At 37.9% G+C, this 17,205-nt stretch overlaps 1 protein-coding gene across 1 annotated transcript in view; it reads right to left on the bottom strand.

Moving 5' to 3' along the window:
- Positions 1 to 946: 946 nt before the first annotated feature.
- The window catches only part of LOC124555126 (sorting nexin-7-like), a 127,072-nt gene continuing 110,813 nt past the window's right edge, over positions 947 to 17,205 (bottom strand). Inside the window, exon 10 of the mRNA XM_047128930.1 lies at positions 947 to 1,356. Within this exon, the coding sequence (XP_046984886.1) occupies positions 1,267 to 1,356 (90 nt within the window). The 3' untranslated portion in view covers positions 947 to 1,266. The remainder of the gene's footprint in view (positions 1,357 to 17,205) is intronic.

The following is a 17,205-nucleotide window of genomic DNA, read 5'->3' as shown; positions in this document are numbered from 1 at the left end:
ATGGCATCACAAAACCACCAAATGCTGTTGTAAGGTGTGTATTTATGGACAACTAATTTCAGTCAAATGACCATCGAGTGACAGATGTGACTAAGATGGTCTATTGGTTGAAACTGATTATCAGTAAGTAAGTACACAGAACGGTACGTTTTCATGGCTATGTGATGCCAGCCTTTTAAAGATAAAAACCACTGAAACACTGCTATCAAAGTGCTGAAGCATAAACCCCAGGCAGTGAACAACTCAAGTTTCATGGTATAAATTCTGCACACTGAACAGTATGAAAATACAGTTTACTGAATTTGTGTGTGTGTGTGTGTGTGTGTGTGTGTGTGTGTGTGTGTGTGTGTGTTTTTTAGAATTTCAGCAACCATCCAAATAATGGGAAAACTACCAACAAAATGTTTGAAAAAATAAAAAATCACTTGAAGGAAAATCACTCATAACATACTACTGACAAACTTTCTTAGTGATGACTAAGTCATGTACTCAAAGGATTACACAGAAAAAGCAAATACATTCTAGAACATAGGCAGCATGTATGGTTAATGATGCCATATTAACCACCACACTCATTAAAACCTACAAGACTTATTCAAAAGCAGCACTGTGTTACACTATCAAGTTAACAAAAGGTGACAAAACATTTGAAAATTTTAAAAGGGAATCCCATTTACAATTTCACAGAAAGGTGTAGAATGAAAATAATTCCAAGATGCAACCATTTGTCCATTTTAATTCAGGAAATCACTGTCCTATCCAAATGGCGCTTCAGTGTTTTTCTAAATACCCAGCCATTAAGCCATATAACAATTATGACAAATTAAGCAACCAAAAAACAACAAATGACAATTGTAGAATAATTCACAATAAAATTTCATCATCATCTCACAATCACCATTCATATACTAAAAAAAAAAAAAAACAATTTAGCTACAAAGTCTATGAGTCTAGTAACAATTCAATTAAATGTAACTCACTTATAATGACCATATCACAACCATATGCAGATGATAAACAAGATTCAGTTTTACAGACTCAGAAATAAAATAGAAATAATTATTGCACTCCATCACTATTCTACAATGAAAAAGACTAAAGCTTTCCACAACACAATATCACTTGCTCTCTCTCTCTCTCTCTCTCTCTCTCTCTCTCTCTCTCTCTCTCTCTCTCTGTGTGTGTGTGTGTGTGTGTGTGTGTGTGTGTGTGTGTGTGTGTGTGTGTGTGTGTTTTTAAAAAATAGCGTAACGGCTATGGACTAAACTAGCTAGACACCTGAAGAGGCTTGCTATGTTGTGAGGTTTCACTGCAACCCCTAATTTCTGGAAGGACCTCCTCCCATGCACCAAGGCACTGCAATGAAGAGAAAAGGCTTTAAAAAACTGCATGACAGTATTAAACAGCAATATAAAATTACTTCTTAAATAACTGACCTCATACTGCAGTCCTATAAAAAATATTGCCTAAACTTCTAAAAATATAAGTTACTTAATTCCTTCAGTAAGAGTAATGACAGGAATAATATTTTAAGACACCAGTAAGAATAATATGACAGGACTGAAGTCTTTGCTTGAAATTAATGGTCACTAAGCAGGAAGCTATGACTAGATGTATGATAAAACTTTATGACTGGGATCACTTTGTCCTCCATTTTCTCAGTGGTTGAAGATACTATTAGTGGAAGAATAATATGCTTCCTGCATCTGTTCTCTTTTCTTTCTTGATATTCTGGGAAGTCAGCAACAACATGAAAATTGCTCAAATCCATTTTATACTACAAATGCTGGCAGCATTTCCACAAATCTTTCTTAACTGGAAGTATATTCACAGAGACTGATAACAAAAAGGGAGGAAAAAGGTGAGGAGGCTGAGGGAAATGACAGGCATGTTACCCTTTGCAAAGCTTTGAATGCAGGATGTTTGAAGAAAGTATCACATTACCCACTTTCTCTCTGCTACAAGAGAGGCTAATCTTATGCTAGAGCTTAAGGTCCATCATATTTTTAGCCTCTTTAGGCTCCAACACTACTACTACTACTACTACTACTACTACTACTATTATTACTCCTCCTCCTCCTCCTCCCCCCCCCCTCTCTCTCTCTCTCTCTCTCTCTCTCTCTCTCTCTCACACACACACACACACACACACACACACACACACACACACACACACACACACACAAATTGTGACTAATATGGCACAGAATTATTCCGTATTTTCCATATAATCATTTTTTAAATCACATTTTAGTTTTTACCTTAATTTACCTCATTTGGAGTCACTTTTGTCTTTTACATACAATAGATTTCTCAATGAAATTTGTGTGTGCTCTTAGTGTATTTTTACAACAGTACACAGAACAAAATAAGTAAAATAAGCAAAGAAGGATCAAACGTTAATGACACTCATGCAAAAGTAATCAAGATCTAAGGGGGGAAAACAGCATTTTAAGTAATTTTCTCATAGCATAAAGCGATACTAAGATGTATACTAACAGAAATGCATGGTAATGTATTAAGAAGGAATTAACTCTGAATAAGTAGTTGACTGCTCTGGGAATTGCCAATAGATAAAAGTTTTTTGCACCATGGGTTTGCATCCGATGCAGATTAGTGGATAGTTTTATTTCAGAGTTATATTGCTGAAACAATGAAAATGGAGAAAGATTTAGTGGCATAGGTGCACCCAAAATGCTTGATGTGCAAGATCCTGTATGTATGTTATGGAATAATGATAACTATTGGATGTACAAGGAAAAGTATTAAGGGCACCAAAGACAAAGAAACGAATTAAGAAAGTAGGGCATGTAAAAAAAAAAATACATTGTCCCTCTGGTCACATGCAACCTGGATGAGTACAGAAAGGAAAGAACTCAATGTTATACATCTTCATATGCAATCACTCATGGCTAGTTCAAGTTGTTCAAGTCTTCACTATTTGTGCTGCGTTGAACTACATCACAGCACTTAAAATACAGCAGGAGTACAAGAAGTTTTTCTTTTATTTTAGGTGGAAATATTTATCTGAATTTTTTATTTCATGAAGAGAAGAGAGACTTTCTCCCAGCTGTTACAGTTTGTGGTTCCCAGATTAGATACCTTATTTATTTATTTTATACATCTAGTTCCATAGCAGTAAATTGTGGCACAATTAACACCATAAAGCTAATAAATGATTATATAAAATTTACACAAATTCTATGGTGATGACAAGCTGGTGAGTACGCACTCAAATCAACAATGTAACACCAGAAATGGTTTCTTTTTTTTTTTCAAAGAACTATCTGACAAAATAGGAGTGAGCCATATGGAAAGTCTTCAATTTAGACTTAAAAGTGGGTAGATTATTGCCAAGGTTTTTTTAAATTCTTGTGGTAGTTACTGAAAATGGAGGCAGCAGAATACTGCACACCTCTGCACGTGAGTCAAGGTAGTGTGATGCAAATGCACATTGGATTTTTGCCTAGTATTAACTGACAAGGTGAGTGAAAGCTGCTAGTTCTTGGTAATAAGCTCATTTTTTAACTAACAAAATGTAGATTGAGAGGTCAATGTCAGAATTCCCAGACTCCTGAACACAGGTCAACAAGAGATTTATAAACTTATAACACTTATTACTCGAACTGCCCATTTCTGAACTGAAATTCCCTTTGTATATGAGAAGAGTTACCCCAGAATACAATGCTGTGTGTTGTAAGTGAATGAAAATAAGCAAAGCTGTCTAATTTACACATTGGCCTATAGTTACTGTAGATACTGTTCTAATGGTAAATATAGCAGCATTCAATTTTTTTGAATGGGAGCCTGAACATGGGCTTCCCATGACAACTTACCATCTATCTGAAGACCTAGGAATTTTGACAGTTCATACTAACTAATCATATGTCCATCCTGTGTAATCAAAAGATAAGTTGAGTTGAAACGTGTGTTGGACACTTAAAAACCCGAGTCTTACTATGTTTTAGCATAAATTTATTTTCCAGAAGCCATGAACTTATGTCTTGAATTACAGTATTTGCTACTTTACCCCTATGTTGCAGTCAACATCCCTCACTACTACGCTAGTGTCACGAACAAATAAGAGATATTTTAGAATCACGACTTATATAATATAAGACATTTGTGGTTCCAGCACTGATCCCTGGGGACCACACTCCCCCCCACCCCCTTTCATTTAATTGCGCCCCAATCAGGCTCGATGGCATAGCCATCTTCATTACTGTGGAGAATGATCTTTTCTATCTGTTTTTAAAAGTATGAGAGAAACCAACTGCAGAAATATTTCAAGATCAACACAAACAAACACCTTAGTTAAATCAAACCACACACTTAATGTTTGTAACTTTTTGTTTAATCTGTCAACTGCCTCACAGAGAAAAGGAAATACAGCATTTCTGGTTGTCAAAACACTTCCAAAACCAAATTGTATGTTTGGTAGCTAGTTACATGAACTGGAACGATCATGTTGCCCTTATATATACATCCTTTGCAATAACTTTTGCAAATGCAGATGGCACAGAAATAGGCCTAAAATTGTCTATCTCATCTCTATCTCCTCTTTCATAAAGTGGTTTCACTCCTGAGCACTTTAATTATTCATGAAACTGACCATTCCTACAGGGGGAAAAAAAAAAAAATCAAAAATAAGGCTAATTACTGGGCTAACATAAGCAGCACAGTTATCTAGTAGACTGCTAGAGCCATCATCTTTACCATAAGCGTCCCTAGTCTTCATCAATATGACACCAGTTCCCTCTTATTACTATCACTGAGGTATATTTCAGTCTGTCTTGGAAAGCAATTTTCTAACAGAGAAAGGATTCCCTATAGCAACTAAGGTTTTATTTAATAAGTCTGCTATATTCTGAAAGTGATTGTTAAATACTGTAAATATACCTGACTTTTCAGAAACAAAAGATTTGCATTACACATAGATTATATCCTTGATGTTGCGCTGTTGGCCAGACACTTCTTTGATGACTGATCATAAGGTTTTAACTTTATCCTGAGAATTAGCTACTCTATTGGCATGTCACATGTTTTTTGCCTTCCTAATAACAATTTTAAGTGTCGAATGTCGTACTGAAATATGAGGTCTGTTCAAAAAATTCTGGAACTTAGTCCAAAAAATTTTTCTATACTTACCTTTTACTTATTGTGCATGGTCACCTCCAACATACTCTCCTCCATAATTGATACACTGCTCCCAAATCCGTTTCCACTTCCAGAAGCAGTCTTAGTACGCCTCTTGCTGGATTGCATCAAGTACCGTCTGTGAATTTTCTTTTACCTCGTCTATCACTGCAAATCTTCATCCTTTCACCTGGGTTTTCAACTTTGGAAATAAAAAAAAGTCTGCAGAGGCCAGGTCTGGAGAGTACAGATGATGAGGCTGTACAGTGATTTCGTTTTTGTGCAATAGTCATATGCCAACAGGGTTGAATGTGCGGGTGCATCATTGTGATGCAAGAGCCATGAACTGTCTCACCACATTTCAAGCCATTTCCTTCTCACATTTTCTCACAGGTGTCACAACACCATTGATTAACAGTTTGTCCTTGCGGCACAAATGCCCGATTAACTTATACTCCAAAGTCAAAGAGAACTATCAGCATGGTTTTGACATCTGACCTGACCTGACCTGACGAGCTTTTCTTTGCCTTGGAAAACCTTTCATGATCCCTTGTGAAGATTGAACCTTGGTCTCAACATCAAACAATAGACCCACGTCTCATCACCAGTTACGATTCTGTTAAGGAACATCTCATTCTCATTTGCATGATATAAAAGCTGTTCACAGATTGCAAGGTGCAGGTTTTTCTGGTCTTGGCTCATGAGTTGTGGGATGAACTTTGTAGCAACACGATGCTTTCCAAGATGCTGTGTCAGGATTTCATGACATGATCCCACTGGAATGTTACATTCTTTTGCAATCTCTCTGATGGTCAATCTTCCATTGGCATGCACAATTTCATTGACGTTCTTGACATGAGCATTGTAGGTATACGTCAAAAGAGCATTCTAAACGAGGATCATCTTTAATCTCTCATCTGGCCATCTTTACCATTTTGGAACCATGTGAACCATTCATAACACAGATTATGGCTTAAGCACTCATCACTGTAGGCTTCTTGCATAATTTTGTGTGTCTCTGTGAAGGTTTTCATAAGTTTCATACAAAATTTAATGCAGAAGCCTTGCTGCTCTAACTCTGCCATTTCGAAATCCGCAAACCGTGCGACACAATGTTCTACTTAGTAAAGAACTGAACAATAACTAACAGACATACATCAATGAAACTTATGGCTGTTACACATTAAACACAGGTATGTGCAGAGATGCCAACCACTTTTCACTCCAACACACCACTGGCACAAAATTATGAATGTTCCGGAATTTTTTGAACAGACCTTGTAAGTAGTGTTAAAATGGTTGCCTCCTGTCTCCCCATAGCATATTTGATGGTGTTAATCACTATGATTAATGCAGTTGCTATATTATGCCATTTTAAAAATACCTTACTGACATTTATCATGAATGTGATATTTTAAACATAACCCATCAGCTGTTCATGTACTCCAGCCTGACATTGGTGTTGCGTACATACTGCTTCATTTTGTTTCACAATTTTCTGTATAGTACTCCATAAAGTTCAGGTATAGGATCTCATTTGAATATGCTGTCTGCACAGTTTTGTTAAATTATCTGGTGGTGTTATGTAGTCAGTTCTGTAGTCCTGCTACGTAGCAGGCGCTCTCTCTCTCTCTCTCTCTCTCTCTCTCTCTCTCTCTCTCTCTCTCTCTCTCTCTCTCGCGCTGAGTAGACACTAAGGGGCACATTTGTCAAAGTGGAGGAAGTCCAAGACTGAGTTCCAAAATTTTACATTTGTAACAATTCTAACACTATAATTTCTTTTCGAATGCATTTACCTAGCTTGAGTGTCGAGTGTTGTCTCAGCCACGCCGAATGTGTATGGGTGGTGAAAAAGGCAGTGGAGAGTTGTTTTTTGACAGTCAGCCACGGCAGGTGCCCTCTTGCAGTGATTGTGGAGCAGGAAGTTTTATATGTAACGTGCCCAGTAGAGTGAAGATTTGATCACATCATGCGGTGTCCGTCAACAGCTTTTGAAGGGTTCTGTATGCCACTTTAATGTCCATGCGGAATGCGTTCCAAGAATCCTTGGAGCAGTCTACAGTCCTGTTTGAGTGTATGGGCATGGAATGTGACCAGCTTAACTGACATGTAATCAACAGTTGTGGAAAGCTTGCCCAGTTACCAGACTAGGCCACAGAGAAGGGAAGTTGCAGTGGGACGGTTACACTTGTTGTCAGAAGTACGATCATATGGGGGTATCAAGCAAAATTTGTGACTGGATTAAGGATTTTTTGGTAGTGAGGACACAGCAGATTATCTTGCATTAGAGTCATCATCAGATGTAGAAATAACTTCAAGTTTTCCCCAGGGAGTTGCATTGGGACCCTTGCTGTGTGTTTTGTATATTAATGATCTCGCAGACAATATTAATAGTAACCTCAGACTTTTTGCAGATTATGCGGTCATCTATAGTGAAATGCTGTTTGAAAGAAGGTGCATAAATATTCAGCCAGATCTTGATAAGATTTCAAAGTGCAAAGATTGGCAACTTGCTTTAAATGTTCAGAAATGTACAACTGTGCTCTACACAATATGAAGAAATGTAGTATCTTATGACTATAATATTAGTGATTCACAGGTAGAATCTGCAAACTCTTAAAAATACCTGGTAAAGCAAGTGGTAGACTTCAGCGTACTGGTAGAATACTGAGAAAGTGCAATCACTCTACAAAGGAGGTTGCTTACAAATCATTCATGTGACCTCCTGAGGAACATTGGTCAAGTGAGTGGGACTTTTAACAAATAAGACTAACATGGGGTATTGAACATATACAGAGAATGGCAGCATGAATAGCCTCAGATTTGTTTGACCACGGGAGATTGTCACAGACATGCTGAAGAAACTTAACAGGCAGACTCTTGAAGATAGACTGCTCATTCACAGTAGTCAGTCAGGCAGCTGCCACCAGCGAGGAAACAGCAGCAACAAGGAAGTAACCGATGTTGTGACTTTTAAGATTTCCTAGTGAGGCGCAAATTATATAGTTTCATCTGTGTGCTTTGGTAGTTTAGTTTTTGAATTTGTGTGTGTGAACTTGGTATTTAATAGACACATTTCTCGCATTTTTGTTTTGAGTCAGAAATTAACTGATTTTGTGACATTTTACAAGTTCCGAACCAGCAGCGAATTATTTAGTCTCATCTGTGAGCTTTGGTAGTTTAGTTTTTGAATCTCCACCTGTGAATTTAATTTAGTAGATACAGTTCTTGCATTTTCATCAGTGTTTAATGTAGAGTTCTACAGTGGGTGTTGACAGTCATTCGTTTGTCTGTGAAGTGTAGTACCACACCTTCTTTAGTATGGATAGGGACTGTGATTGCTGTGTGCGGATGCGAGCTAAGTTGGTGACACTTTGCTGTCAGCTCCAAGCTATGTTGGCTTCAGTTGCACAGCTTGAGGCATGAATGGATGGGCATCACTGTTGCGGACCGACCGTGGAGATCCAACAGACGTCCAGCTGATCGGTCCACACCAGTGGCCAGCCCAGTTACTGCTTGCATTGAGGTAGATCCCTCACCCATGGGCAAGTGGGAGGCCGCCTCGGGGTGTGGCAGGCAAAAAACTTCCCAAGGGGCCAAATATAAGGCCTCTAGTTAGTCTGATGAACAGCTTCCAGGTGCTATCTGTGTTTGGCGATGACCCTCAGCCACATCCAGTCACTTGTCCTGTTTCAGAGGAAACCTCTCAGCCTGCTAGATCTGGGTAATAACAGAGGCTGAGATTATTGGTACTTGGGAGCTCCAATGTTGGGCGCTTTATGGGGCCTCTTTGGGACATAGCTACCAAGGAGGGGAAGACAGCCAGTGCACACTCCGTGTACATACTGGGTTGAGTCATTCCAAATGTGGAACAGGTCCTTCTGGATGCCATGAAGAGCACAGGGTACAGCCAACTGCAGGTGGTGGCCTATGTCGGTACCAGTTGTGTGTGTTGCTTTGGATCAGAAGAGTTTTTTCTCGGTTTGGAGCGGCAATCTGAAGTGGCAAATGCTGCCAGTCGAGCTTTCGAGATGAAAACAGAGCTCCCAACTTGCAGCATAGTCAGCAGTACCGATTGCAGACCTCCGACACAGATGTGAGTGGAGAGTCTCAATCAGAGGCTTAGTTCTGCAACCATATAACACAGGAAGAACCTAGATTTAGGAACCATCAGTATAACAGTTGTAAATTGTCATAGCTGTGCTGCGAAAGCAGCAGAGCTCCAGGTGCTAATAGAAAGCACTGGTGCTCAAAGTGATACAGGCACTTAAAGTTGGCGTTGCAAAGGACCTAAACAATGTTCAGAAAGGATGGGCTAAATACAGTTTGAAGTGGTGTGTTTGTTACTGTTAGAAATAGTTTACCTTGTAGCAAAATTGAAGGAGATAGATCCTGTGATTTAGTATGGGTAGACATCATTCTTGGCAACTGGAATAAAATAATAATTTGATCCTTTTACCGACTTCCAAACTCAAATGATACAATTGTTGAAAGGTTCAAATAAAACTTGAGTCTAATTTCAAACACGTACCTGACTCATACACTTATAGTTGGAGGTGTCTCCAATTTACCCTCAATATGTTGAGGAAAACAAATGTTTAAATCCTGCAGTATCCATAAAACATCACCAGAAATTGTGCTAAACACATTCTCTGAAAACAATTTCGAACAATTAGTTCGCAAGCCCACTCGGATAGTAAACGTTTGTGAAAATACACTTAACCCCCCTTAGCAACAAACAATTCTGAGCTAATAATGAGCATCAAAACAGGTACACAGATTAGTGAACACAGGGTTGCCACAGTGAGACTGAATACCATAACTCCCAAATCCAATAAAAATAAACAAAAAAGTATCTATTCAAAAAATGATATAAAAATTCACTTTATGTCTTCCTGAGACACAATCTCCTCTCCTTCCAAATTAACAATGTAAGTGTAGCCTAGATGTGGCTTGTATTCACAGAAAAGCATCACCAGCAATTGAGAGATTTATATCAAATAAATCAACAAAAAGTGGAGCTGATTCCCCATGGTACAAAAAACAGGTCAGAATGCTGTTGCAGAAACAACAAAAAAAGCAAGACAAATTTAAATGAACACAAAATCTCAAACAGTGGTGATCTTTCACATAAGCTCAAAAGTTAACATGGGCTTCAATAAAATAAGACTATTCTAGTTTCCACAATGAAACTTTGTCCTGAAACCTAGCAGAAAATCCAAAGAGATTCTGGTCGTATGTAAAGTATGTGACTGGCAGGACATAATAAATGCCTCCTCTGCGTGATAGTAATCTAAGTACTATCAATGACAGTGCTGCTATAGCAGAGTTACTATATACAGCCTTCCAAAATTCCTTCACCAAAGAAGGCGAAGTGAATATTCCACAATTCGAATCAAGAAAAGCTGCCGACATGAGCAACTTAGAAGTAGATATCCTCGGAGTAGTGAAGCAACTTAAATCACTTAATAAAAGCAAGTCTTCTGGTCCAGATTGTATGCCAATTATGTACCTTTCAGTGTATGCTGATGCAATACCTGCATACTTAAAAATCATGTAGAAGTGCTTGCTGGATGAAAGATCCATACCCAAAGACTGGAAAACTGCATGGCTCACACCAATATTCAAAAAAGGCAACAGGAGTAATCCACTACATTACAGGCTCATGTCATTGATGTCAATATGTAGCAGGATTTTGAAACATATTTGAACATCATAAATTACCTGAAAGAGAATGGTCCGTAAACACACTGTTAACAAGGATTTAGGGAGCATCACTCTTCCGAAACACAACTAGCTCTTTACTAACATGAAGTGCTGAGTGCTATCAGCAAGGGATTTCAAATTGATTCTGTATTTCTCGATTTCCAGACAGCTTTTGACACCGTACCTCACAAGCAGCTTGTAATCAAATTGCATGCTTATGGAATGTCACCTCAGTTATGTGACAGGATTCAAGATTTCCTGTCAGAATCACAATTCGTAGTAACTGATGGAAAGTCATTGCAAAACATGATTTCTGGCATTCCCCAAGGTAGTATTATAGGCCTTCTGCTGTTCCTTATCTATATAAACAATTTAGGAGACAATTTGAGCAGTCATCTTAGGTTATTTGCACATGACGCTATCGTTTATTGTCTAGTAGACTCATCAGAAGATCAAAACAAATGAAAAAATGATTTAGATAAAATATTGGTATAGTGTGAAAATTGGCAATTGATCCTAAATAATGAAAAGCATAAGGTCATTCACACGAGTGCTGAAAGGAATCCATTAAACTTCAGTTACACAATAAATCAATCAAATTTAAACACTGTAAATTCAACTAAATACTTAGGAATTATTATTACAAACAACTTAAATCTGAAAGAAAACACAGAAAATAATGTGGGGAAAACGAACCAAAGATTGTGTTTTATTGGCAAAATGCTTATAAGATGCAACAGAGCTACTACACAGACTCCCTGCACTAAGTTTGTCTGTTCTCTTTTGGAGTACTGCTGCATGGTGTTGAATTATTATCAGATACGATTAATAGAGTACATTGAGGAAGTTCAAAGAAGGGCAGCACATTTTGTATTATTGAGAAATAGGGGTGAGAATGTCGGACACGGTATAGAATTTGTGGCGGACATAATTAAAACGAAGGCGTTTCTCACTGCGATGTGATGATCTCATGGAATTTCAATCACCAACTTTCTCCTCTGAATTAAAAAATATTTTGTTGGCACCAAGCTACAGAGAAATTATCATCACAATAAAATAATGGAAACCATAGCTCATACCAAAAGATGTGTGTTTGTTTCTTTCACACACTGTTTGGGAGTGGAATAATGGAGAATTAGAGTGAAGGTGGTTCGATGAACCCTCTGCCAGGCACTTAAGTGTGACTTGTAGAGTAGCAATGTAGATGTAGATGTGGATGTCAATACAGAAACTAGTCCAAGAAAGCCTACTTATGAAGTTTCAAGGACCGGCTTCGAGTAAATTACATGAGAGTTGCCCAGAAAGTAATGCTTCGCATTTTTTTTCTTTCAACAATTCTTTATTGAACGTAATGAGAATTACACACACACAAAAGAATGGTGTTTTGTCTACACGCCCTATTTTTCCAAGTAATTTCCATCCCATTCTATGGCCTTCCTCCAGCAGGAAACATGGGTGTGTATGCCCTGTCGGTAGCAATCCTTGTCCTGGTGGTGGAGCCAGTGCTTCACTGCGTGAATCACCTCCTCATCGTTCTCAAAATGTCTTTCTATAATGGCATCCTTTAATTGGTCCTTGTGAATGACAAATCAACTCGGTGCAACATGTCAAGTGTGATAGCCGTGGATGGTCTCCCCGACCCCTGCAAATTGTGTAACTCCACCAAACTGCCATTTGATGACCTCACCCTCTGTGCCCAGTGAGTAACTGTACTTCTGTTAACAGAAGATGCTCCATAGACTTCGTACAAGCATTTGTGAATACTCCCCACAGTTTCTTTCTCTGCAGTGAAAAATTCAATGACGGCATGTTACTTGCAATGTACATCACCTACGGATGCCATTCTGAAACTGTCCTGCAGCTACGCTATCTGTCGGAAGTGATGGAAACTTGGCACACTCACTCAGGACACTTCAAATAATACATACGTACTGTTTTGCATTTGTAGCATTGTTTTCAGTGGAGAAAAAATGTGGTGCATTACTTTCTGGGCAACCCTTGTACAACAACCCTCCACTTATCGCTCACATCAGGATCATGAGGACAAGATTAGATTAATCTACAGCATACACAAAGGCATTTAAACAATCTTTCTTCTCACGCTCAATACATGAATGGAATGAGAAAAAACTCTAATAACTGATACAATATGATGTACCCTCTCCCATGCACTTCAGAGGTTTGCAGAGTATGGATATAGATGTAGGAGTTGCCTAATTTGTCTAATAATTGTTCTAGTTTTATACTGTCTGTGTTAATGAATTGCTCAGTTTTTGAAAAGGTGGTTGTATTGTGTGACATAGTAGCTGAGCTATGAAGTGTTATCTATTAACTGACAAAAATACTAACTGATTAAATCACTTATTGTTTTTACTCCTGTGGCGCTATTCAGTTTACAAGTATGGATTGTAAGATTGTCAGTTTTACTGAGCCAGCTAATGGATAGGAACTAATAGTCAACTTTATTATTGACATTTCTTAAACCTAGAAGAAAATTTTCATTTTGACATTCAGTTTTAAAAGTGCAATGGTTGCCTTATTAGAAAGAGTTGTTGTGTTTATTGGTCAGGAATTGTTTTAATTGCAAAAGGGGTTAAGGCTGACCGTTTTGCTGAGTCAGACAATGGCATATAATAGTTAAACCAGTTTTAAAATTTATTATTGCTATTTCTTAGAATTGGAATAATATTTTATTGGTTTTAAAACATGGAACGAAAGCCTCTTTTGAATGTGTTGTTACTTCTCTTAATAAGAAATTGTTTCAATTGTAAAAAGTTTTAAGGCTGGCCGCGTTGGGGTGTTAGCAAGTGGAAGGTTTAAGTTGAACTAGTTGTCAGTTTATTGGTGCTATTTCTTGAAATCGAAACAAAATTTTCCTTTTAGTATTCAGTCTTAAAAGGTTTTAAGGCTTGCCACATCTGTACATATTTATCATTTCAACCCAATCAACTTGCAACAACAAGGAAAAGGAAATTAGACTTTTTAAAATTTACAATAGAAAAGAAACCACTGAAGGCAACTAAAATAACATACTAGCCCTGCGTATAACTGATTAACGTACAAGAAGAAAAACGCCGATCTAAATGCATAGGAAAATCTACAGAAAAGTCATAAAACTAAAATTTGTAAAACCGAACCTGCCTTTCTGTATAGTTGATAACTTGCCATTAGATGAACATGTCCTCAAACCAGCTTATAAAATGCAATCTGTTAGAATATGTTGTATGGAGATTTGTCTGGCACAATCATCACATAAAGACCAGAGTACAAAGTAGCCAGTGACCACAGAGGTCAGAAGGTGTGACTTCATTCCATATGCCAAAGCCAGTCAGCTGGTTGCAGCAAACTGCAATTAACATCAAGAAATTCTTACTAATACTTGCAAATAAATTATTTTGAACAGTGAGACTGTAGCCTGTTGAATAATGGCACACTGATTCCCTGAATTCATTTGTGCCCTTGAACCCAACAATGAAACTGGTATTTCTTACTTTGCTGTAGCACACCACAAAAAGTCTTGGTTATTTTAAATTTTTTTTTTCTGTTGGGTCTACCTGTGTTGATATTTGTAGAGCACTAAGAGAATTTGAGCATTGATAAATTTCTTTCATCAGTGACATGGTATTCTATGTAGCACTTTGTCATAACACTTGGGTCAGCTCTAAGTACTGTAAATCAATTAGAGATTCAACTTCTCTGGCAAACAATAATTAAATTTGTTTCATGCACTGACACCCATAATCAAGACAGGATAAGACAGAGACCTTGTAAAATTAGGCAACAGTAACTGGGTCTGCTCCTACTACATTGGGCTTAACATATTTTAAAATTTTGATTATTTGTAGAGACTGCATTTTAATATAGATTAGGTGAGAGACCTAGGTATATTATGCCTCCCACCTGGCATATGTCAGCTGCAAGCTCAAAAATTTGTATCACCAGGAACAAGGTGTACTGAAATGGTGTTCTTGCTGTGAATGCAATGTCAAAATTAGCCACACTTAACCTACAGGGTACTTTTCTCTTATCTGAATTTACCTTACAGGACCCCACAAGCTCAGCATTTCAAATAATTTTGAGATAATGGACCACACGAAGTTGGTACAATGTCATCTGGTATGTATTCAATGAATGTGTTTGATATGTCTCCAAGTATTATCACATGTGTATTCAACATAAAGACATCTGTTATGTGAATTCTCAACAATAAAGCTTTGTCCACTGGGAACAGGTTCTCAGTGCTGAAATGCTATCTCCTGAAACTGTAAAAGCACTAACATAGAAACTGTATTACGACAAGGCTCCTAGTAGGATATCAGTTTACCATGTAATACATTGTTTTCTGTATATGACTAGTGAGGGCAACACTAAGGTATGTAGCATCCTCTCCCTGTTCTACATAGGGTACTAAATAGAGTACCTTTTCATGAGTTGGAAAATTATTCTACCACATATACAAAAATTATAAGAACAAGGATATTTAATTTTGTCTGTGATTTGTCCTATCAAGAACCAGGTGTTGTGTCACACATCACACATAAAGCAGAACAGTGAATTGTATGAAGGGAGCAGGAGCTGGCTGCAGTTGAAGGCTCTCAGGTGGAGCCACACCAAAATACAAAATAAAACATATTCCTCAGAAATGTATTACAGAATTCATATTAGCAGGACATGTTTTTGAAAATTTCTCAGAGATTTAAATAACAGTGACATTTTTGGAATGGTTAAATAGAGTAAATTTTTTTGAATGGGTAGTAGCTAGTCTGAAGGTTGTACCTGAAATGCTATTTACCTCCGTGTAATAGAAGTATGGGAGCATGGCTTCCATTAAGGACAGTTCTTATGGGCTTCCTGAAGGCTCTGTTTGTAGAGCCTATAGGTGTCTCACCAATCTCCACATGATTTTCACATTCTGCTGCTTAAAAGGGAATCAAAAGGGTGGCTGAACCTTCACTCTCAAATCTTCATCTCTGAATCTCTCATGTTTTATGCATCATTAATCAATGTCTTGACAAAGTTACAGATTTTTGTTTCTGGCATTGGCAATCCACAGGACGAAAGGCATGTTACGCTTGTAACTCACTAGATTGCAGCAGAATATGGGAACGTGTGTCACTAACTGGCAACAGCAAATAATTGCATGAAACATGTGCCATTATCTTCAGATGCTAACAATTTTCTTGCCTGTTAATGGAATTTGTGGGATAAAATGCATTATTTGCAGGTTTCTTTTTGTGAGTGTATTGTACCCAAGTTTCTGTGAGTTTTATTTTATTGTGAATAACTGCATTACACCTAGAGTCTTAAAAACTGTAATATCAAGCAATATGCTTAGCCAACATCATCTTTCCTTACGCTTTAGCACAAGAAACCACACAAAATGATACATTTTGGAAAGTTCTTTGATGTGGTCTATCAGTTAAAACTGCATATTTTTAATATGCAAGTAAAAAACAAAAAAAAAAACCATCAATTACAGTATGTTATAACTGCTCAGTTTCCTTCTCTCAGCCCATCACAGCACAGGACCTGTGACATCACCGAAACATCTCAGTTTTGTCACTCATGAAAGCCATGAACTGAGCACACACTGGAAACATTAAATGTCAAGTTCATAATTGAAACATCAAACATGCAATGAAGCTATTATCTCATATTTGGAGGTCCTCACCTTTAAAGTGTTACAAATCTCTCCAACATGCTTCATTTTTAATATGGTTTGGTGTGCTAAATTTTTGGGAATTGTGACACAGCCTGCAAATTTTTTAGAGAGCCCTCACACTGTATTTCTGAGAGATAACAGTCACAGCCTTCCTGTATGGCAGCCATGAGCAATACCTGCAAGAGAGGGAAAGCTTCAGCCAACCACAGCCCAAAAATGGGCAGTTCTAAGTTACATTTTAGTTGGTTGGTTGATTCAGGGGAGGGGACCAAACAGCAAGGTCATCAGTTCCATCGACTTACAAAAGGTTGGGGAAGGGAATCAGCAGTGCCCCTTCAAAAGGGACCATCCCAGAATTTGCCTTACATAATTTACGGAAATCATGGAAAACCTAAATCAGGATGGCTGGACACAGGTTTGAATCGCCATACTCCGAATGTGAGTCCTGTGTGCTAACCACTGCACCACCTCACTCGGTGGAGTTACATTTTGATAGGGGCAGCTGTAGGTTATGTTACTGATAGGAGACCCAACTGCTTTTGTGAACTGGTGTACCGTGGTTAAATGATTTGCAAGAACATGAAAATAAAACAGCAATGTACTTGGAATAAACTGAACAAGATCGTGCTGCTGCTAAGAGACTGGCCTTATATCTGGAAGGCTGGAGAATCCGATCTCCATCCACATGTACTGATTTAAGT

The sequence above is a fragment of the Schistocerca americana genome, chromosome X, assembly GCF_021461395.2.
Source record: "Schistocerca americana isolate TAMUIC-IGC-003095 chromosome X, iqSchAmer2.1, whole genome shotgun sequence".
NCBI classification, from domain to species: domain Eukaryota; kingdom Metazoa; phylum Arthropoda; class Insecta; order Orthoptera; family Acrididae; genus Schistocerca; species Schistocerca americana.
The sequence above is the reverse complement of the archived record's forward strand: the minus strand, read 5'-3'. Positions and strand labels throughout refer to the sequence as shown.